The sequence below is a fragment of the Colossoma macropomum genome, unplaced genomic scaffold (genome assembly GCF_904425465.1).
Source record: "Colossoma macropomum unplaced genomic scaffold, Colossoma_macropomum, whole genome shotgun sequence".
In the NCBI taxonomy this organism is placed as follows: domain Eukaryota; kingdom Metazoa; phylum Chordata; class Actinopteri; order Characiformes; family Serrasalmidae; genus Colossoma; species Colossoma macropomum.
The window spans coordinates 22,247,229-22,270,600 of NW_023494810.1; the positions used below are offsets into that span (position 1 = coordinate 22,247,229).

Here is a 23,372-nt window from a genome sequence, read left to right on the forward strand (position 1 = left end):
AACCTGCATTTTTTTCATCCTTTATGGGTTTTTATATTATGTGAATTCACCAGCTGCCCTTCACACTGTGTGAACATTACATGAAAAATTGACCAGTAGAAATCCTGTTGCATTACTTTATATTTAAAGAACAGAAGTTTTTCATTCCCCTGTGAAGTTTCCATTTCAGAGAGACAAGGTTGTGTTACGACAGCGATAATACGTACGGTTCTGTGCAATACTCTTAGGAACCTAAGTAAATGGTTTCAAACTATTTATTTTGGCCTTAGGTGTGTAAGTGTGCTTCACTTGTAAAACACCTTACGATCTTAGAATGAATGCAAACCATCATAAATGCATTAAAAAGTAACAGAACAATTCTTGTTTTCAAAACTGTTCTTGGTATACAGTAGATAAAATAGAAGAGCACAGGTTTGGTTGCAGATTTCCATAAATTCCATTCCCAGCAAACCTGACTTAAAACAATAAAGAATTGATTAACCAAACTAATCATATCGGGCTGCCACGAGGACAGGTTTGGAAATGCTAACACACTGACATATATAACATCACTACTTATTGTATAATATTATTGTATTAACATTGGCATTTTTCTAAGCAAATAAGTGTATAAATCTATATTTCTCAGATGCCTAAAACCCATGCACATTATTGTATGTATGCATGTATGTGTGTGTGTAAAACTGAAAGGATGATGAAGGTGGATGAGGATATGATGAAGAGGTTCACTCTAAAATGCTGTATGTACCTTGGTAACAATTTTTAAATATAACAACTTTTTGACAAGAATAACAGCTGGCATATAATTTAAAACAAGTCTGGCTCTCTAAAAAAGGCATTAATCAAATTATGGTGAAACATCTTGCATTTGTAAAGCCCAACAACATATAACAAAAAAAAAGAATTCTCGAAAATGGTCAATAATGCATGGTGGAACAAAATCATTCAGGTACACTGATGCAATGATAATTTTTTTATAATTATTTACAAAATGACAAACCTTCAAAATCTTACAAATGACCAAGGCTGACTTTCTGTGTCCCTCAAAAACAGAGGGGGTTTAAGTAGAGAAAAAAAACATAAAGAGAGAGAGAGGTAGAGAGAGATTTTTCTAGGTTGAACATGGCAGTTTTCCCCTTACATTGTGTGACAATTTCATGATGATTGAACCAATAGAAATGCCTCAAAATCAACTAGAATAAAATCTTTTTCCATAAACTTACATTAAAAGTTAAGGGCATTTTTGCCCTCTCCTGTAAAGTTACCATTTTAGAGATACTTGTTTTTTATTGGACAGCGACAATATATATATATATATGTATACACACATATAGCAAAAGAGAGAGTGCACAGTACTGAGGCTGTAGCTGACATATGTTTGACATTGGAAATGGTCTGGAGCAGGAGGAACCGGCAGTTTCTATCTAATTAAAGGCTTCGGCTCACGTGACCACGCACAGGTGCAATAACACAGGCCTGCTGCACCATGGAAGAAAGGCCTGTTTGTGTGAGGTAAGGCCTCTCACTCGCTCAGTGGGAGGCTACACACATATTCACACACTCTCACTCGCACACAGGGGATGGAACCAGGAAAAGGAATCAAAGAGGGAAAGCAATTCACTTCAATTACATTCATTAGAATCCTCTTCCTCATTTCAATTGACACAAGTAGGAAAATGAGGAGGGTTTTTCCTATTTCCCCCCATTTATTTTCTTCCTTTCTCTCCCTCTCTGACTCTCTCTCCCTCAAAAAAGACCCTCAGACTGGGGCATCTGGTAACTTTTAAACTTTTGGCCGTCTGCAAGCAGCTAATAGGCATCGATCATTCAGCAGTCGCTGCGTGCTATCAAAGCTCATATGTTTGTCGTCTCGGTGACTCATACATTTGCAGTTCTTTTGTTCAGTAATATTAAGATAAATCAAATGAGTGAGGCAAACACCATCGTTTGGTAGGAAGGGCTACGTTTACCAGCATTTCTTTGGAGCCTGCAGACATTCAGCTGTCCAAGGCTAGCCGTTTTGCTATTACAGAGGCTATCAAAATGTTGTTGCAGTACCGCACGGCTTCTGTCAGAGTGACGAAGAAATAGAGACCCGTAACAGAGCAGGCTTGGCCTGCGTTTAGGGGGATGGTGCGAACAAAACGCGAGAGCGTCTCAGCCAAGAAGGTCCGGGAAGCAGCGAGGAAATTCCAGCTGACACACACTCTGGATGGGGGGAGACACTGACGCACAGGCCAGAGCAAAAAAAACACACATCAGCGCGGCATTCTCCGTGCTGACGTGTCATCCAAAGCAACGTGCCGCTGGGAGCATTAACAGGACAGGAGTTGCCATTAGGATTTGCAGGAATCAAAGTACTGATATGGGCTCAGTTACTTCTAGATCCCACGGTACTACAAAAGACAAGTGTAAAAATGCATCTATGCACAGTGATGCACCAATTTTAGAAGCAATTATAATGGTTCAAAACAACAGTTACGTTTTGCTACCGCTAAACAATAGGGGTAAAAACGCATCAATGTGTTGTGATACACCAATAGAACCGCATCTATTTTAACTGTTACAGTCAATTATAATGATTTATAACAACACTTAATTGAGTCTTCAGGGTTTTTTGGGCACTAAAAACAAGTGTAAAAATGCTCATTCAACTGCACTCCTTAAAAATGTTAAAATGACGACAGATATTAACAAAATATGTACACATACTTTTTGTACTTTTTGTGTACTGTTTTTTTGCCTACTCCATAGCAGTGTAATCAGCTCTTCCAGTCACATTTGTGTGTTCGAATCATACTAAAACTGTCAAAAAATTTGAGATGTCATGATGCACTGAATCATGTCCCAAAACGATTCCTATCAGAATTGAGTTTTACATGAATTGAAAATTACATGTTCAGGACAGGTGACTGAAGACGTAAAGGCCTTCATTAGAAAATATAGAGAGATCAAGGCTTGATTTAGGCTTTATCATAAAGACTGCTGGTTCTGCTGGTGAGAGATGTTAGTTATTCAGCTTAGAAGTGACTAATTACTATTGTATTATATTACAGAGGACAAAGTTTGCCCTGTCAAAAGTACAGATGGCTATTGTTGCATATCAGCTTCTTTGGAAATATGTGAATGTTTGCTTGCTGGCTGTAGGATATTTACTTAATGTGCACTTCTGATAAGGTAGAAAAGCCAGTGATAATGCCTAACCAGAGGGGTGAGGAAATACACAGTGTACACTTAAAGCCCTGCGATAATGAACTTGCGCAATGAGTGGTGACATGCTATATGGATTACAGTGTGCAATGTAAACTGCACAGTTTGCTTCTCATAAAAACCACTTGGGTGTTTATACATTACACAAGCAAAGAAATTGCACAAGACACAACTAACGGCACAACAACAGCCTTCCTGATTTAAGAAAAAAAAGCAGTGTGGGGTGTAAAAAAAAACTCTCTCTCTCACACACACACACACACACACACACACCTGCTGCTGTTGAAGGTGCAGTAAATCCACAGGGCTGATCTCGCCATTGGTGTCGCCGTTGGACCCGCCCTCTCTTCCTCCGCCCTCCGATTGGCTGCTCAGACTGCTGACTCCATTTTGATTGGAGGATGTTGTTCGAATGGTCTCAGTTGCTGATTCCACCATCATCACGTGGCACCTGTGGGTGAACAGGGACAAAGAGGAGGAGGGTTAAGCTGGCTGGGGGGGTTTTAAACCAAACAACGACTAAATGACCATGAACGATTGCAATTGCTGAAGTCATAGCTCTGGGCATGTTCAAGTCTCAGCAAGCAAACAAGTTTCGCAACAAGCGCAAACACACAACTCCAACCAGGAACACAAATTGCATTCGCTGCATGCCACAGCCCTTGACAATGGAAGCCTTCTGTGCACTACACACATTTCTCAGGCAATCTGAAGAGCGTCCTACAAAATGTCACATCTGCCAACCTTGAAAACACTCAGTAAACATGTTGACTGCCACTCTTTCAATTGGAGAGGGCCAAGATACCACCTGAGCCTCTTAATGACCTACACAATTGAAATATGAGGAAGACTTCAAAAGCTACTGGGATGAAGGTCTGACAGAGGTCTTCTTGGAGAATGCTCCTGCGTGGAGTGGAGCGCAGAAGCATCGTGTTGATCAGAGCCCTCCCAATGGGGGCGGCACGCTTCTCTTCATGCAAAAGGTTACCACACACAAGCACACAAACGCGTCTATTTCTGAGCATTGTCTCTTCGGGTACTTTGAGACAGATCTCCTGCGACAAACACCAAAGGTCCCTTTTAATTAGAAATCAATTGGGCAACACGCTCAAACAAAAAAACAAAACCAACCACTCCCGCACCTGCTTGTTGGTTGTTTTTTTTTCCTGAGATTGGGAAAGAAAAAAAAAACAGCATGTTCAATAACGCAGGAATGCAGTGGTGGAGGTTAAGAAGAGGGGGGAAGAGCGTGGGAGAGGAACGAAGAGAACAAACTGCTGGGGCGCGTGATCCATAACAAAAAACCTTCAAATGTGCGAACGGGGCCCTGTGTACCTCTTCTCATAACAAGCAGGAGCTCGTCTTTCTGCCTCTTCCAGTTTTAAAAATAAAGTTTTTTTGTTTTGTTTTGTTTATGTCTTTGTGTCTCTGCAAACCTGGGCTCGTCGAACAAAATGCCACGAAGGCATACCGCCGATGATTAGCTTCTGGGAACGAGGGCAAATGTTTCATTAGTAGAGAGAGAGTGAGAATGAAAGTGAGAAAGACAAGAAGAAGATGAAGAAAAAAAAAAACTCGAGGTGAGAGCCTGACATTTCCTTTGTCAAAACGCCAATAGATTTTCATTTAGAAAAATAAAAGGGAATGGAGGGAATAATACAGGCCATAGCAGGCTCTGTTTGTTGTGGGAGCAAAGTTATTGGTACATAGTGCAGCCCAGCACTTGTGGCCAGCCACAACAACAGCTGTGAAGCTCAAAGATAGACAAGGGCGGCTTCTCCTCCTCCTCCTCTCCCACTATGTCGCCCAGTCTGTGAAATCCTGAAAGTGTGTCAAAACGAGTCTTGGCTCTTGAGACCCCTGAAAAGTAGGTAGCTTTCACCGCGTCAGATTTCAACACAGTAAAAGCTCCATAAACCATGTCATTCAAACACACCTGGTGAAAGTTTGGCTGCTCCAATAGGAGCCAAATGAAGCGTTCATGCTTAGCCGCCAAGGGATGCAGGCATATCCAGCACTTATAGGGGACTGCAAACCAACATGAGGGTGGTTTGACTGCGGATAAGCCTCAAGACATCAGTGGTTAGCGTGTGTTCAGCCCACATTGCAATGTTTTCATTCTCAAGATCTGTTTCTTTCAGTTGTTCCTGAAAGCTTCAGCATCTTCCAGACATTGTTTCCAAAAAAATCAAATTTACACAACTTCCTCTTGCCCCAAGACATGTATGGTGTTCTGAGTTTTGTACTTTGTACTGAGGTCAATGTAGCCTGCCTCTCCAGGCTTACACCTCACCAATTAGCATTGCTCAAATCATCACACACTTGTTATCATATTGTTAACTGATCTCAAATAGACTTGATTGTGATCTCTGATACTGTATGACAAACTTATCTATTACAATTATAAACGTATAAAAAAAATTAAGGCTTCAAGATGAGCGTGTAGAAAATTTAGGTTGGCCTATTTTTGTACATTGAACATTTTTATTATGCAATTTCAGAAACATAACCAAATCTATATGAGATTTCACTATGATTTCAATGATTGAGGCTAGCAGCTTACATAATGCTAACTGTTGATTTAAAAGCTGGCATTACTTGTTAGCTTCATTAGCCTCGTAGCTCTAGCACAACACTAAAGAAATGAACCAAAGAAATACCAAACATGCTATGATAGCATCATGACATCTGGGTTAAGAGAAAAACTGCATAAATTTGATTTCTCTTTTGTTTTAAATACTTAGTTTAAATACGACAATAAATACTTATGCTCATCCGGAAAAAGACCTTTGTTTTGTTTCTAAAGTCTCTCCATTCAGAAGGTGCCATAGAGCTGTCCCAGGATCTTCCAATCCAAAGGGTTTTCCTGAGTGGCCGACAGGTATGCAGGGACAACACTGGCAGATCAGCCAGCGTGACAGGGCCGCACAGAAGCAGCTGGAGGTGTAAGCATGCATGAAGCCTTGTCATATCCAGTAATGGGCATATATTGCAGCTATAATGGGAGGTCGTGAAAAGAAGCAAGCCGATAAATCAGCAGCCGGGAACCACTGATTATGGCCGGGAGATGGTAGTTTGCAGAGTCTTGTAATCGTTTTTGGCAGGCTAGGCCAGCCCGGTGGTGGTGTTGAGGCTTGCTGCGTCTCGTTCAAGAACCCCCTCCAAACCCCTCCAGGTGAACTTTGACCTTGGAGAATATAGAAAGATGCATTCTTTCTCCCAGGGGTGTAAGCAGGGGAAGGAGGGATGGAAGGTGGGAAAAGGGGGGGCATTCTTCTTCAGATCTAAGAGATAAAGAATGCATTTAAGGGGCAAAGAGGAGGGGGAGCTGAGCAAATAAAAACGCACGTTTGCCTTTTAATTGGACGGAAGAGAAATGGGACCGAACTTGCCTTTGCTTCAGGGACTCAAAATCAGCTTGCTATAGATTAAAAAAGGAAAGAAAAAAAAATCAAGCAAAACCAGCGTCTTCCTGGCATAGTAATATGTAACGCATTTGCCCATGCGCTGTGAGATTTTTAATTTCTCTCTTTCTATTTTTTTCTTTAAACTTCTGATATCAGCACATTTTCCTTGGCACTTAGACGAAAGGGTGGAGGGGGACTGTGATTCATTCTCTATCCTGTTTCTGCAAGTACAGAAGGCTGCAACAAGCAAACCTTGGAAGCTCTTTCTAACTGCCTGTTAAGAAGTGTTTATACTGCTGATACTGAGAGTTGCTAAGGTAAGGTGGCAACCAAGGAATAAATACCTGCCTGAGTTTTGGTCGCATTCCAAAAGTGCTCATCTGCAGCGAGAAAACTGGAAGTTTTGCCAGTTTAGACGCCTTTTTTTTCATCGTGCATTGTAATTTAGGGAAGTCAAATACGCAAACAAGCTCAGGAAATGGTGAAACGAACCACAACTTATATCATTTATGACTAAATGTTGTGCTTCCCCGAATGAGACATTTTCTGTTGCTGTCTGAGGCCTGCAGACGCCCAGGCGTTCAGATGTTTTTTTTCCCCTCTCAGTTTCTCTCCCTCCTCATTTTCTCACTCTCATTGATCCTACACATCATGTTTGTTCACTTCCAGTTAACCTCACTCACTCTCTCTCTCTGGCCCTGTGTTTCCCTGCAGCAGCAGCAGCAGTTCCTGTGCTTCGGGCAGGGGCTGGCTGCTGGCACTGGAACAGACGGGCCAAAGCCGAATGGTGGGTGTCTGAGCCAGGTAGGCCAAGGGGCGGGAGGTCTCCCTGAGGGAAAAATCTCCAACAGGTGGGCCATCATTTCACACCCTCCCCGAAATGCAGCCGCTCCGGAGATAGCCATCGGCTCCCAGGTAGCTGAAACAGGCAGAGGTGAGAAGCAGATGCTCTTTATCCTCCCCAGATCCGATTTTTGTTGCTTTGGGAAACATTGATGACAAAGCAGACATTAATACACGCCTTATGAGCGGTACGTATGAAAGGTCTGCCTATCATTTCGTCTCACAGAACTTTATTTATCCCCTTGAGGCAATCTGTTTCAAGTCATATAAGTCACTAAAGAGGTAGAGAAGCACACGGTGTATTGATAACCAGAGAAGACGGTACACATAGAACAACTCTAGCCAGTAGCTCAAACTAGTTTTAACCACCTGCAGGCCAAAATTCCACAATGTTGTACGACGTGTTCATTGAGTGACATCTTATTTGTTGAGGTTTTGCTGCATCCAAAGATATAATACTTGAAAACGTCAAAAATAACTTTCATACGATACAAAAAAGCAAAGTTATTAATGCCGGTCTGAAATGGTTTCAGTTTATAATGTTCTCTTAGACGAGTATCAAGTTAAATATATTTAACCTACAGAGGTCTAGGGCTATTACTGTTGTTTTACTGTACTATTTAAAGTTTCCAAATTTTTTAAGTCAAACTGGAAAGAATGAACATGTTCTCCAAATAAGCATAGCCTTTCCTCCAAAACCATAAATACACTGCAGAAAAGAGTGCTAGTGCTAACCAACTTAAGTAGCTTTGTCTTAGGTAGCGAAATAATGAAGTACACTTGAATGATGACAAGCTCTAGGGCCTTGGCACAGGTACTGGAAAACTGTTCAAGCAGAGTCGAAGAGGAAGTAAATACCGAAGCTCCATCTGAACCTCTACGGCTGAGTACCGGTTCCTCAATGCTCCCATGGGCTGAAGATTGAAGCTGGTGGATTGCACGAAGCAAGCCCAGACTTTAGATCTAGTTCTGTTCCAAAACAAAAAGTCCAAAAGTCCCACTAAAGCTCTCCTACTTCCGCACTTTCAGCCCGGATCACCCCGGACACTCAAGAGAAAACAAGAAGCAGCCACTGCATACAGACCAATCTTTACTTAAATTACATACAATTTAAACTGAAAGTTTTTTATGAATCTATGATAATTGATGGAATCGTCTAATGCACATTGAAACCCTGATCATTTTATTGCACATGAGAAGTTTTATTATTTGCTATTTTTCCTGTCAAACTTACAGAGTGATAGGACAGAATTCTCACTGACCTGAAATGGGACATTTAAAAGAAAAAGAATAAGAAGAAAGAAAAAAAAACAATGTTAAAAGTAAAGGAAAGAATAGCATACCATAACTCACTTCCCAATGTTGACAGACTGGTTTAAATTTGCAACTCGGGCAGGGCTACACACACCAGGGTTTTGCTTAACTACAAAGAGCATCTCCCGCTTTTAAAAAGAAAATAAAAAACCATAATATGACAACGATGACAAGTTTGACCATATTTATGAAAATGAAATACGGCCTTTTGCTTCCATTCCATATTTTCCTACATTGCCTGCCATCATTCTCTATGTTGCTTCTTTTTTTGATCTCTTTCATTCTGACTTTTTTACCTTCTTGAATCCTACTTGAAATCTTCAAGTGTATGCTGAAATACATTATGGCTCATTTTTCATCAGTAAGGTTTAATCTCTTTTCTGCACCTGTGGCTACCCCCAACAACTCTGCCCCACCCTGCCCCGTCTTTCTTCACCTTTTTGGATTTTTACAGCATCTTACCGGCTTAATAACTCCTACCGTGTAAAAGCTTCATGCGGGTTTATTTATACAGGCCCCCAAAAGCCTGTTTCTACAGCCTTGCGTCAGCTCACAAGAACGCATCTTATTAATAAAACAAAGCTGGAAGTTAAAGTGATTGGAAGAGACAGTTGTGATTGTGCCAACACATCTGCCAGCCTCCCCCCATGGGCTGCCCATACCATATCACTTCCACTGAAAAGTGTACACTTTATCAGGGGTGCGTACTTCCCCCCCCTTTTTGCTCCCCTAATGCTTCCTTTAGCATATCTTATTTTGCAAGGGAGAGGACTCTGTAAACATGTGCCGGAGAGGAGTAGCCTGAGGGCTAGGAGTAGCTCCTGGGACAACTGACGACTGATGAAGACCACTGTGGAACTAAGGTGGAAACTGCATTAATGCAATGAAGGAATATGATACAAGTGTTATGAAAAAAGAGCTCAGTACAAACAAAATAAACCATTCTGTTCAATTTGGCCTGTAGTTACAAAAACTGTTTTTAAATTCTTAAACTGCAGGCTTACAATTCAGTTATTCATTTTGAGACTAATCATTTACAAAACGTTCATAGTAAGGAGAGTGAGGAAATGAAACTTGGGCCCACATATGAGCCCTTGAATTTGAGCCCTTAGAACTAGAAGAGTTATTCTTGTAATTTTGCTATTTTCCTATTTAAATGTAATTACATAGATACAATTAATTGCACAGTTGCATAATGAATCCTGCACACATTTGCTTTCTGTATCAATCGGTTCAGGCCTGCACTTAATATTTTTTTGGTTTCAATTTCGATCAAATAACAGTTTCTTCTAACATTTATAGAGTTAAATGTAACATTCCAGGGTTAAGCAACTGAAAGAAATAAAATATCTAGGTGGTGCAGTGATATGCATTAATATTGTTTATTTACTCGCCTGGACAGGAAGAACTGCCTTGGCGATACAAACACTCCAGACCATAGACTACGGAAGGATAGGGTGTATTTGTGTAAGCAAGCCACAAAGCTGGGCCAAGGGGCAGAGGGCAGGTGTGTCCTTGCATGTAAGTGTGTGTGTTTATGTGGTGTCTGTTAGTCTCTCGTGGTTAGAACACACAGCTTTCAGGCAGTACAGATGATATGAAAGTGCTACTTCCACTGCCTTCTCCTACAGTGACAGGTCATTCGTCAACAGTTGGGTCTTACAGAATGGCTTCTTGTCCAGTTATACTTTGAAAAAAACTCAGTTTAAATGGTTCTGGTGAGATTGCCATCTGTGCTAATGATGATTTTGCAAAAAGTGATGCTTTTGCAAGAACTACATATTTTCAGTGTCACATTGTGTTTCTTCAAAGTAATGACTGTACTTTTGTAAAAATTACAGTACTGTGCAAAAGTCAGGGACCACCTGTCGTTTAATTTCCAGTTAAAAATGTTACTAAACACAGATTCAGTTTTTAGGAGATATTATTAAGGAGATTAGATATATGATAATTCACTTGAACAATGAACGGGACAGCCATAGAAAAATAAGTCAAAATACAAGTTTCCAAAAGTGGAGCTGGAAAATGGGCCTCCAAACAACAGTGCAATATCTGGTAGACCACCAAAACGGTCACTATCAAATAAACAGCACTTAAAACTTTCATCTTTGAGAGAGAGGAGAAAATTCACAGGTGTTTCTGTCCATCCTTCTACTGTTAGAAGACAACTCAGTGCTATGGGTCAGAAAGGATGTGTAAGAAGCCAAGAAGCCAGTACTCAGAAGAGGAAACTAAAACAGACAAAAAAGAGGCTGCTGGTGTTCTCAGAACAATTGACTCGCCACCCCAGAGCAACCGACTTTGGAGGTATGAAAAAACATCCCTGAAGATTTCTTTAAAAAGTTGACTAAAAATTAAATAAATAAAATAAATAGTAGACTCTGACTTCTGTACAATACTGTATTTGAGTACCTCCAAAGTTATATAGCTTTGTGATTCATCTCCCATTGCATCGAGACACAAAGCACTTCAGTTTCAAAATTGAAACTACCTCATGGCACAAAACTAGTCTCAGTTTTACAGCATAGTGTTGAATATACACACAGCCAACAAAGAATACAGCCATGTTAATCAAAATCACTGAAACCTTAAATAGGCTGCGTCTCAACACGATGTAATTGATATAATCTTGTTTGCCTAAGTAGGTTAATTCTTGATTAACAGTCATAAATTTGCCCACAGATGCTCAGTGTAGGCAAGCTAAGTGGAACTGGTATGAGGAACATGTAAAGAAATCTTCTGGCCTTTGTATTTAAACAAACCTAGTCAAAGCACAAGTTCAGAGCCAAAGAGAATGACTCTTTCTGGTAAACAGATCCAAAGGAACCTGAAAAAGATTTAAGTGCTCAACTTTACCAGGTCAACCCACACTGCTGTAATAAAACTGAACGACTGATTATTGCCAGATTAGCAGTCGGTGTAAAGACTGGCCTAAGAGCATGAAACCCATCCTCACAAGAGACATTCTTTTCATACTAAAAAGGTGTGTCCATTACAATATAGAACAATCCACTTATAAATACTGGAGCTTTATTGTAGATTTTTTTGGATGCTGATAAATTGGTAAATGTTTGCAAATGTTTTCTGCCGGACCATAGTGTATGTATAGGTACGGCAGCCCAGAAAGGAAAGAGTTCACTGTCAGTCATGAAGACAGACAGTGGAAAGAGCATGAGCATGCAGGGCAACAGAAAGAGAGAGAGAAAATGAAGCACTCATAATAGATGAAAACGAAACAAAGCAAATGAATGAAGGCAACCAAGAGAGGGGGCACAAAGAAAGAGAACCACTGGGTGTCTCCTGGTAGATTTCACCTTGCTCGTCTCTCAGTGGCCCACACCGGTCACTTCAAAAGGCTTCAAGTCGAGCTCCTCCCCAAAACCCCCTCAACCCCCCTACCCCCACTCCCATTAGCGAGCAGCCTCTCAGGAATGTCCTGAAGTAAAGGAAAGCTCCTCGTTTGAAGACCGCTTAGCCGAGCACTCATGCGTTCTTTTTCCTTTTTTTATGAGCGGCCATCTCAGCCTCCATAGCTGTGGCCCAATGCTCCACTTGGCATTCCTTTGCTGTCCTTCTCGCCACTCACTCCAACCACTCACTGCTTTAGAAAGCCCAATATTCCACGTCTCCAACAACAAGAGCCTATTCTATTGTCTAGCTGCTCTTTCAAAGCAATGAAGACTCAAACACACCTGTGGAATTTCAGATGTGACAACGCAAGTCTTTTTTAAATACAAATACTGGAATAGTATTTCATAAATGGTCCAAGGTCTTTTATTCTTACATATTACTGTTAACACTTAGACAATGAGTTATTAATGTCATTTTGCTGTACTACTGAACTCTATAAGCATTTTCAAAATAGTTAAGTAATGAAATACATTTACATTCTGCATTTACAAGTTCTCAGGCTCAAGTCCACTCTTTGACTACTTTTATTGTTTTGATGTCAACAAATGACCACAATGACAAAACTAAAGGTTTTTTTTCTTCCTGCAAAATAAGACTGTATGCACAATAATAATTTTTCCTTAAGTTCAAACCATAAAACACCTCTTCTACTTATAAACACAAATATGGAGTTATCTAAAAGTCTAGAAATTACAGATTTTCTCTGCTTGTTTTAATGAGCTATGTATAAGAAATAATATCAAATTACACCTTGCTTTAGTTATCGGCAGAGATAACTGCAGCGTCTGAGGGTTAAAGGAGCACTTCTACTCGTTTGAATGGAGCAGGCGAGTCGATGCCAAGAGCTTTTCTCTCTTGTGATCGACTGGAGTAGGTCCAGGATATGCAGGTGAGACTCATTACTACACACACCTACCCACCCACCCACACACACACACACACACACACACACACACACACACACACACACACACACTTAGATAGCTGCACTCAATCCCTTCTTCTGCTCAGTACTCTGCTTCAAAGAGGAATTAACAGGCTTGCACTCCTCCCCCTGACCCAGCATCTTAGAGAACTCCATGTGTATGGGTGTGTGTAGCAAGGGGGCTTCCCACCATGCTGATTTAAAGACCATGAAGAGCAAACATTGGGAATTGGTTCCATTTTTACAGAACGCTAGGCTAATTTTACAGCTCCATCTACCCTCCGATACCACTCTGTAAAAGGCAGACCCCCCGTGTCCAAAGATAACCAATTAATTTCCTTAACACACAGACCGAGACGAAAGGAGCAAAGAAAAAGAACTAGAAAACGAATGAAACCATCTATATTCATAATGCTGATAATACAACTTTGATCTCATGATAATAGCACGTCTAGGTTGAAGACCAGTTGTCCTACTTTTTCGGAGCTAGCTTTCGCTGAACCCATCCTAGGCCATCTCCCATGATTCTGTGCTCTAACCTATAGCAGCTGAGTCTTCGGAGGAAGACGCTTAATTGCAGACTGTCATAATAACCATCTGAAGTGCGTAAAGGACAATTCAATTATCAAGGACACGTTGGAATGGAAAAAAAAGGATTCTCAGTGGGTATAGGAAAAGAGGGCACATCCATAAAGAGGGTGGAATCTGCTTGAACTGGAGGATGCAATAAAAAGTATTGAGGGAAAAGAAGAGGGAAAAAAAGGCAATGATCGTATGCACCATATGGTGCTCTGCCGTGTGGATCGGCCATATTCGATCCAGCGGCAGAAGAGGCAAAGTCCTGTTTGCAAAGCCCATAAAGATTAGCCCTTCAATCAGGTGGGCTCCACCACGGTAGGTAAACACTGCTGACATTCCGGGCCGATGAGATCGTCTCAGAGTGAGTGTGTGTGTGTGTGTGTGTGTGTGTGTGTGTGCGAGAGAAAGAGAGTGCGTGTGTATATGTGCGTGTGCAAGCGACCAGGGCAAACATTCACTCCACTGCCACCACCCACTGCATGACCCGCAGTAAGTGATTTTCCAGGCTGCCCTTGACGTTTAAGAGAGTGGAGATTTCTATACGAGGCCCCATCTCCATCAGACACGCGCAGATCCTGGCAAATATTTGGAATAGGTGCAGGGCCCTCGCAAACGCCCCATTTATCAGGCGCAGAACACACACACACCCGTGCAGGCCACATCTCCCCAGACATCGCTGTAAGTTAGCAGACACATGACAAAGACAAAAAAAGAGAGATGGTCCAGCCTATACTACACTAAAGTCCATACATAAGCTGCGCACTTATTAAGGGAATATTTAGTCTTTCTTCAGCATCTGTCCATTGGCTTCTATTACGAGTGGTTTTCAAGTCAACAGGTTTCTGTACTGAAAAACTCATCAAAATGATTGCCTGTAGTAATAAAACATAAGCTACAGATGCAGCAGATAGGGATTATTTGATAATTAGTTGGAATATTCCTTAATACAGCTCTTCTATTATAAAAAAAATCTAAATGTTTTCTGTTTTTGTTTAAAAAGACAAAATTTAGTTATTATTTAGTACTATGAATTGTGCTATAACTACTAAGATAAATATAAAATAATATAATGTTGTTATAACAAATCCTTGTATCTCTGGTAATGGTAAAATAATAATTTTACAGAAGGAAATAATCTCTTAACTCTAATGCAAGTTAATCTCATGAGGTTTTATTATGAATTTTTAACCATTTCTATTGGTCTATTGTCATAAAATCACTTTTGTACAAGGCACAATTATTCGCTTTATTTCTTTCCAATACATAAAATAAAGCAAATAAACAGCAAATGTCCCTTAAAATGTGGAGAAAGATGTTCTCTGCAGAGCATTATGTGTATCTAATTTGACCTGGAGTGCCCAAACTTTTACCTACGACTGTATAAGGCTGGCTTTTTTAAATGATGTAAAAGGAAAAATGGAAAAAAAAGTTTTTACTGTGATTTTGGTGATATCAATTATGCAGTTATGGGAGTGCATAACTATGGGCCCCTCTATGGGCCCTTAGAGTTTAGGAGGTTAAATGACCCAAAAGCATACATGCATGCTATGACCAATGAGTTGCCCCAGTAAAAGTGCTCTGCTTTGATTTGAGCGGGTCAGTCCGTCTGAGATACAAGGGTAAGTGCCCTGTCCTGTACTGTAGCATGTGTGTGAGCAGGGCTGACGGTGCTAGGAGGTGTTTAAGGGTCACGTTAATGGCCGGTGGATATTATCCTGTGATCATCAAGACGAATAATCCTATTCCTCATGTCCTGGAACAGTTTAAGAGGCTAATGACAGGGCAAGGGCAGCCTTCTGGACGGCCTGAGGAGCTAATACCCAAATTGTATTTAACATGGCAGAACAGAGGCAAAAAGGGGGGCTTTATGGCTTCCGCAACAATCGCCCCCCCGCCACCGCACAATTAGCAAAGCGAGGGCTCTGGCGCGAGGCCTTTTTTATGAATATGACCTTCAAAGTGCGGCTCTTGCCAGGATAAAGTTTGAAGGATGAGTGACTGGGATTACAGTGAGAGAGGGAAAGAAAGAGCAGAGAGATGGTGGAGAGAGGTGGTGGTGGTGGTGGGGTGGGGGTAAGGGACAAGAGAGAAAGACCAATTAAGGGTTGGCTCTTACAAGTCAGCTGCTCTTTAAGAGGCCGCGCTGGATTAAATGCGGACTGGGAGATGGGGAGAGAAAGCAAATCGGCCAGAAAAACACCACGTTTCCGCTGTGCAGCTGCCTCACTGATAGAGGAGAGGCTACGAGGAGCAGAAACGTATTAATAAACATGAATACATAAACAGCGGCAAATCTGAAGCATGCATTAAACATGGAGCGGACAAAAGGGGGAGGGGGGCCTGGGGTGGGTTTGGGAAAAGGAAAAGTGATCTCTCGCCATGAGGGATCAAATCCACAGCACCAGAGTCAAGCTCAGATTAGCCATTCTAATGCGGTTATTATCTGCTATGGCCGTTTGTGGAATAACAGAGACAGCAAGAGAGAGAGAGAGAGAGAGAGAGAGAGAGAGAGAAAGAGAGAGAGAGCGAGAGAGAGAGAGAGAGAATATGAATAAGTAAGTCAGTGAGCAGCAAATAGGATGAGTGGGTGGAAGAATAGACAGATGATCGTCCAGTGTGTATCTGCCTTGGAGGCAATATGAATGGATAAATGACAAAATATGTTTCAGAAAAGACATTTTAGTGACAATGCTGAACAACAAACAATTGATAAACCCTATTTGAATAAGTGGTTACAACATTAACTTTGACAGCTGTTTAGGTTAATGTCATATGATAACTATTTAAAAAAAAAAAAATGATGACAACAAGAACCAGTGACAACCAGTAATGACAATCGAATGCATAATTCAGTGGTTTAGATATGAAAAAGTTATTGAGAGTGATGTGAACTGCTTATTTCTAGTGATGGTGATAGGAACCACATATACCAAGCATTTAATGCCTCTAAAATGTTCTTCACAGAAAATTTTTACAAATATATCATCTGATGCCAGAGACACTTTTCTATGAGAGTTTTGAGATAAGGTTTTTGCCTCAAATGTATTTTTTAATACATGCAGAACAGAGAGCTACAAGTAGTATGTTGTAAGGCAAAATAGCACCCGGTTTCTGTCATCCTAACTGTAAAACACTGTGACTTGAGAACTGCACCATTCATGCATGCACCATTTAACATCAAACTCCATTTAGATATCAACAACCGAATGACATTTTGGAATTTTTGGAAAAAATGTTAAAATTACCCTTTACTGCAAGTTAGTTTATGCAGTTGTTTTGTATATATATATATATATATATACACTGCATATATTTTCACAATCAAATTTATACACACACACATACATATATATATATATATATATATATATATATATATAAAAACAAAAAAAGCATTGCTAAAAATGGCGAACCGTGACGAAACACTATATTGTGAATTCAGCAGTGGGCAAAATGAGCTGGCTAAAAATTAATATGGATATGCTATTATTTTATAAATCAGCTTCCAAGAGTGGCACTCTGCATTTCAGAGTTAATTAATTGATTGGATCAGAGTGGGTTTAATCAAATAAAATTTAATAACTCTATAATAAAAACAAGACTTTCGAAGGAGAAATAAGGAGAAATGATAGCGTGTCCATTTTTCATATTAATTGAATTTTACTACTTTTGAACTCAGTCCAAGGGAACTTGAGGAATTACTTCACACCAGGCCACACACACACACACACACACACACAAACACACACACCCCTCAAAACAGATTCACTTCCTATTAGGCAGGCAGGCATAGACAGACACATACACTTTCTTTTTCCATGCTGAGGTTTTCGTATTTTTACACATATTTTTCCATTTTTCCATTAGTTGCTCATGACTGCCACTTCCATTTCTTCTATTTTTATATTCAACATAATAAAAGTGAGAGCTAAAATATTACTACTTTCTACAGTAGCACTGATTGCACAAAAAGAAATGAAATGTCTGTTTTATAATTTAGCACGAAAAGAAAAATCTTTGTTAAACTGACTTGAATGCAAATTAATATCACTAGAATGAACATGGGAGGAAGCATTACTAATTTGCATCATACTAATATTAACAGAATAATTCATAGCGTAATATAAATAAATTAATAAGGTAATTCGTTTGAAAAGGGATGCCTTCAATTCAATTTACCGAAAAAAAGGGGAGGGGGGTGGAATAACCCCGCACATAGACAAGAGCATTAATTGCTCTTTGTCATGAGGTGTCAAAATTAAAGAACGGAGTGGGGAAAAAAGCTAAACATGCACAGTTCACTTTAAAACTACATTAATATTTCAGCTCATTTATTCAATATTCATGAAGAATGCGTTCGCTCTCTGGCTTGTCTCCTTATATTTAGCTTGTGTTTTTTTTAGACGAAAAACAGGCGCTAACAATTCAATTGGAGGGCAGTTAGCTGAAAAGCTGAACGTGAGACTGTCTGCTCCTTCGTTTTTTTCCTCCTCCTGTTCATGCCCCTGCAGAACATAAGCAGATGCTTTTGTGTCATTATCAGACTTATTACACATCATTAAAACATTGGCAGAACATTCCACAAGAAATACACACATCCAACCACAGCTCAGTGCCTTTCTCTCTTTTCTACTGCTCTCCTTACTCTCTTTCTCTCTCTCTGGGAGTGTGTCACACTTTTCTGCATGTGTGTGTGCTCGCGTGTGCTTGCGCGCGTGTGCGCGCCCAAGTGACAAAAAAAGAACAATATAATTGGAGAAATGTACGCAGTAATAATAGGTATTCAGAAAATGATAATTCATATTAAACAGGGTGCATAAAGTCAGCCTCATTTGCATGTTTTAGATTATATGCATTTCAAAAGTAATTTCCGCGGGGCATATGAATGACATTAATTCCCGAGCGGTTTCTGCTATAGACCTCAAACTATCAAACACTCAAACATTCAAAAGATGAAAAAAAAAAAGTACTGCCACATTTGCAAGGGGAGATTTCAAGGTTAAAGTATTTGAATGCGTGTTTTAAACTTCTGTCTTGCTTGTTTAAAGTTGTTCCTAGCCTAGTTTAAAAGTTCCACGAGTCTGGGTTTGGAAAGCGAAACCTCGCTAACCTTTTGTAGGCCCAAAATTTGAAATAAAAGGCGTAGATGTTCTTTCCCTCTCCACAGATTCACTTCTTAGACTTGGAGTAAACACTTTTTCAACACTGTTAAACCTTAAATCGGTCACTAATGTAAGCACTTACATACTGCTGAAATGTTAAAATGTATACATCTGAAAAATAATAAGCCGTAAATCCTACCACCACCACAATATGTTAAAAAAAGACAGAAACTAACAAAAGAAATGCAGTTTAAGCTCCGGGAGCTATTATAATTATCATTATGGTGTGAAAAGGAAGCAAGGACAGTGAGTAGTTCAATTGCCAACTTTAATATGGGCCTTCCAGCTAGAACATGGAGAGAGAGAGAGAGAGAGAGCGAGAGAGACAGAGAGAGAGAGTGAGATCCCTTTTAGCCTCAATTCATTTAAAGAAAAGAGAAAAAAGAGGACGATGAAGACCCAAGGGCAGGAAACCCTCGGAATCTGCGACTCAAGTGGAAAATCAGCTCTGGAGTCAATAGAGGACATTTTTGTGTTATTAGAGAATTTGGTGGAGAGCCACGCTGTAGCTTCTGATTCATTACAGGGGGAAGCAGACAGACACTGCGCATGAATGAGCAAGATGGCCCCCACCTGTTTGTCTGTGCTGCCTTTGGCTGATTCACAAAGTTGCCCCTTAAAAAAAAAAAGATGCGATGAGAGAGAAAGAAGGAATAAAGGGGGAAGATATAGAGAGAAAAATAATAAGATATAGAAAGGAAAGTAATGAGTGTAAGAAACTGAGAGGTACAAACTGAGAGGTACAGATAAAGAGAGAGAGTGAGAGAAAAAGAAAGATAGAAAGAAATACAGTGAGAGATGGAGAGAGAAAGAGAGAGAGAGAAAAACAGAGAGATGAAGAAAAAAGGAAGGGACAGAGACAAACAGGGTGACAAATGGAGATATAAAAAGAATAAGGGGAGAGAGACAAAGAGGAATATGAAAGAAAGAAAGAAAGAAAGAAAGAAAGATGAGGTGGAGAGTCAGAGATGGAGGGAGAAAAGGAGACAGAGAAAAACAATGAGAGATGGAGAGAGACAGATAAAGAGAGAGATAAAGCTAAAGAAAGATAAAGAGAAAAAACAGAATGAGAAAAAAGTGCGAGAGATAAAACAGGAGAGAAAGAAATAAAGAAAGAAAGAAAGAAATGGAGAAATAAAATGAGATGGAGAGAGAAAAAAGGAGAGAGACAGAAGAAAGAAAAAAAAGATATAAAGAAATAGAGAGAGATGGAGAGAGAACGTGAAAGACAGAAAAAGGGAGAACAGAGAGAGAGAAAAGACAACAAAAGATAAAAAAGGCCACCAGGCTACCAGTCTGCAGATTGCGTTGTATGTCTTCTAAATATAGTGCTTCTAGTTTTCTTTCCAATCTGTGATTATCTCATTATGAATTTATGGCTTGAACACGAAGTTCAAACAGATTTGTTTGTGAGCCGCTTTGTTTGTGCCGCCTGTTAATCTCTCCAGCAAAAAGAAAACAAGAAAACAGAAAAGGCGTGCAGCAAACGCAAATATAGCACCAACCAACGGCACCACCGCTTATGGGAGTCAATTTGTTGTGTCAGTCCCGAGCTGTAATGAAACGCTGATGATCCTGTTACTTCCCAGACGCTCTGCAAAGCTCCCATACACAGGTGCTGACAGACTGCACTAACACACGGAGAGCGAGATTTACAGAGAAGGAGAACGGAGCTGAAGGAAAAAAAGGGGATAAGTAATCTGTATCTAACAGAATTATGCACCATACAAACATCAGCAACAACATACTGGAGAAAAAAGAGAATAACTTCAGGTCTACAAACAGGCTTATGGTGAAGTACGAGAGGAAATGAAGGAGGAAGGGAGAAAGAAAAGAGAAAAAGAGGGCGAGAGTAAGAAAAAGAGGGAGAGAGTAAGAAAAAGAGAAAGGGAGAAAGTGGGAGGGTGTGAGAGAGAGAGAGGGAGAGAGAGAGAGAGAATATCTAGGGGCAGAAAAATCGAGCTAATTAGGGTCTGGGAAATGTATTTATTTTTTGTTCCAATCTCTCCTTTTTTTTTTCTCTGAGTTTTTCAAGCCCGCTCTATATTTTCCTTCAACAAGGGGGGCATGAAAAGAGGATTATATTTCTTAAGTCAAGAATCATGACGCACAGGGGGGAAAAAAAAGAAGTGCGCCTTTTGAACCTTTCGAGTCCTCCTCATTAACAATACAAGTGCATGCACTTCCAGAAACTTCCAAAAACAAGATCCTAAACAATACAGTCAGGCTCAAGAATCGGAGAAAGGAGAAAAAAAGACTGCTCCAATCTTTTACCATTAAACTCTCAGCAATTACGCACTCCCCACGCAGTGCACGATAGCAAGGGCTCATTCCAGATCACCTAATTTTTAGACTTTTCCTTAAAGGGACCATTGTACTTTTTACTTTTCTTTCATTTTTCCCTGAAGTCTACTTTTTGAAGTCTTTATTTGTGTGATTTAATGTACCAAAGACATTCGTAATTCATTTTAAATCAGGAGCATTTACAAACATGAATGGTTGGACTAAATAGCTGAGTGGCTGAATGGGCAATCAAGTTTAAACCTGTCACCTGACTGTGACATCACAACCATGATGAACTCAAACAAGTTTTGCAGCTTTCACTTCCTCGTTTTGATTGTTACATAGCTAAACTGAATGGTCATATGAAAATGTGCTCATGGCCAGTTTTGGACCAGAGAGTGAACAATATGTTCTGAAACCTTTACAATGATTACACAGCACATCAAACTTGTATTTAAAAAAAAAAAAAGCCAAGAAAATTCAGGTTTCTACAATATGGTCCCTTTAAAACAGAATAACGGTAATGACGGTGGTGGACTGAGGGAGAGGGTGCCAGGCATATCTCTGGCTTTAATTGGAGGCCTTGCATGACTAACTCGGAGAGGTTAGCGCCCCAGCCTGCAGTCTGGAGTCTGGAGCCTGGAGCGGAGGCCCCCAAGCACAGAGGCAGCCAGGCAGAGCTAAGGCACTCTGTCAGGAGGAGGTGGCTGTCAACACAAAGCCAGCGTCAAACTAAACACTGGGGCTAAAAGGTAGCTAGGCTGGGAGAGAGAGAGCGATTGAGAGAGAGAGAATGAACAAGAAGTCACCATGTTTGCACTAGAGAATTAGATTGCACTGACTTCCACCTTTCCTCAGTTTTCCATGTAGCTCACTTTGACACTGGCGTCGGCCTCAACGTTGTGTTCCAGCATGACCTGGTACTGCTCCCACAGGTTAAAATAAGTTCATGCCTGTAACGCTAACACACACCCCTGGCCACTGGTCCCCAGGCCACGCTGTAAATGCTCTAAAGTTACTGCAGTCATCGTTGCACTTTCAGAATTGCATGACATTCTCCATAATATTGAGGCTACAAAAACCCAACAAATTAAACAAAAAAAATTAAATAAGATTCCAGGTCTACTACTCAGCATTCCCGAACTTCAAAAACATCTAAAAAAACAGGCTGAAAGTTTTCAAGACGGCTCAGAGCGAAAGGTTTGGGGGGAGGGGGCGTCTAGTATCTTTCACCGAAGACCTCCGTTCTCCTCAGCCTCACCCGTCTTTTTAATAACTTCAAAAACAGAGGGGTGGAAAAGAAAACAAAATCGCATATTTGTCATTTCCGATTGTTTACCTTTTTCACGGCAAATTGATTTTTACATCTCCTTTTCCTGGAAGCACCCGAGCGAGGGCCTGCCAAGTCCCGTCTCCCTGCTTTATGGCACAGGGCCTCTGGAGAAGCTTTAAAGTTTTCAGCTCCGAAGTCATTTAAATGATACAATACCACTTTTGTCTCAGGCACCTCTGTTTCTTTTTTACACTTTCTCTCTTTCCCCCTTCTCTCTCTCTCTTTTATACTCTCTCACTTAACCGTTCTTTTTTTCTTCCACTTTTCTCTTCGGTGAGTTCATGACTGTATGTTTAAAAGCCTTTTTTTTTGCCCCCCACCATCTCTTTTTTCATGTCTCGCCAGTACGTGTTCGCCTTGAAAAACAGAAAAAGAGGGCTTGTTACATCATGACAGTGGGATGATCATGAGGGATTAAGCGTTGGGTCGGTAGAGGCCTTTGTGGACCCTTGGGTTTATATGCGGCGGTCCGTTGTGTTGCTGCGTCACTCCGGGAATCGGCATTACACTACAGATTATTTTTAACGTGTGGGCTTCATCTAAAATTGGCTAGACCACACAGGTTTTCATTTCTAAGACTAATGATGAATTTATCCTGCCACAAACCAAGCAACTAAGAGCGAACTGCCATCTTCTCTTGCTATTTGGAAAATAGATACATCTCTTACAAATTGATTCCATATGAGTTTTTCCAGTCTCAGTGGAATAACAAAAACTGTCATGCAGCTAAATTGGTGTCACCTACCAGGTCATGATTAACAGTTGTGTAAATGTCTTCGCATGGAGAAAGAGACAAAGGCGAGTTCTCCTCTAACAAGGGCTCTGAAGCACAAACCCAAAGGTAAAGCAGGCGAGCAGGAACCATCATTAAACCACCAGGACTCCAGAAATTGTTAGGCCAGATG

At 40.5% G+C, this 23,372-nt stretch overlaps 1 protein-coding gene across 4 annotated transcripts in view; it reads right to left on the reverse strand.

Moving 5' to 3' along the window:
- Nucleotides 1-23,372, reverse strand: part of foxp4 (forkhead box P4) — a 169,918-nt gene that overhangs the window by 115,177 nt on the left and 31,369 nt on the right. For 3 of the 4 annotated variants that reach the window (XM_036559387.1, XM_036559388.1, XM_036559390.1), the window contains exon 2: nucleotides 3,484-3,661. In XM_036559387.1, coding sequence (XP_036415280.1) covers nucleotides 3,484-3,661 — 178 coding nt within the window. Of the gene's footprint in view, nucleotides 1-3,483; nucleotides 3,662-4,039; nucleotides 4,189-23,372 lie in introns of those variants that run through there. The other variant, XM_036559389.1, reaches the window with a different exon arrangement.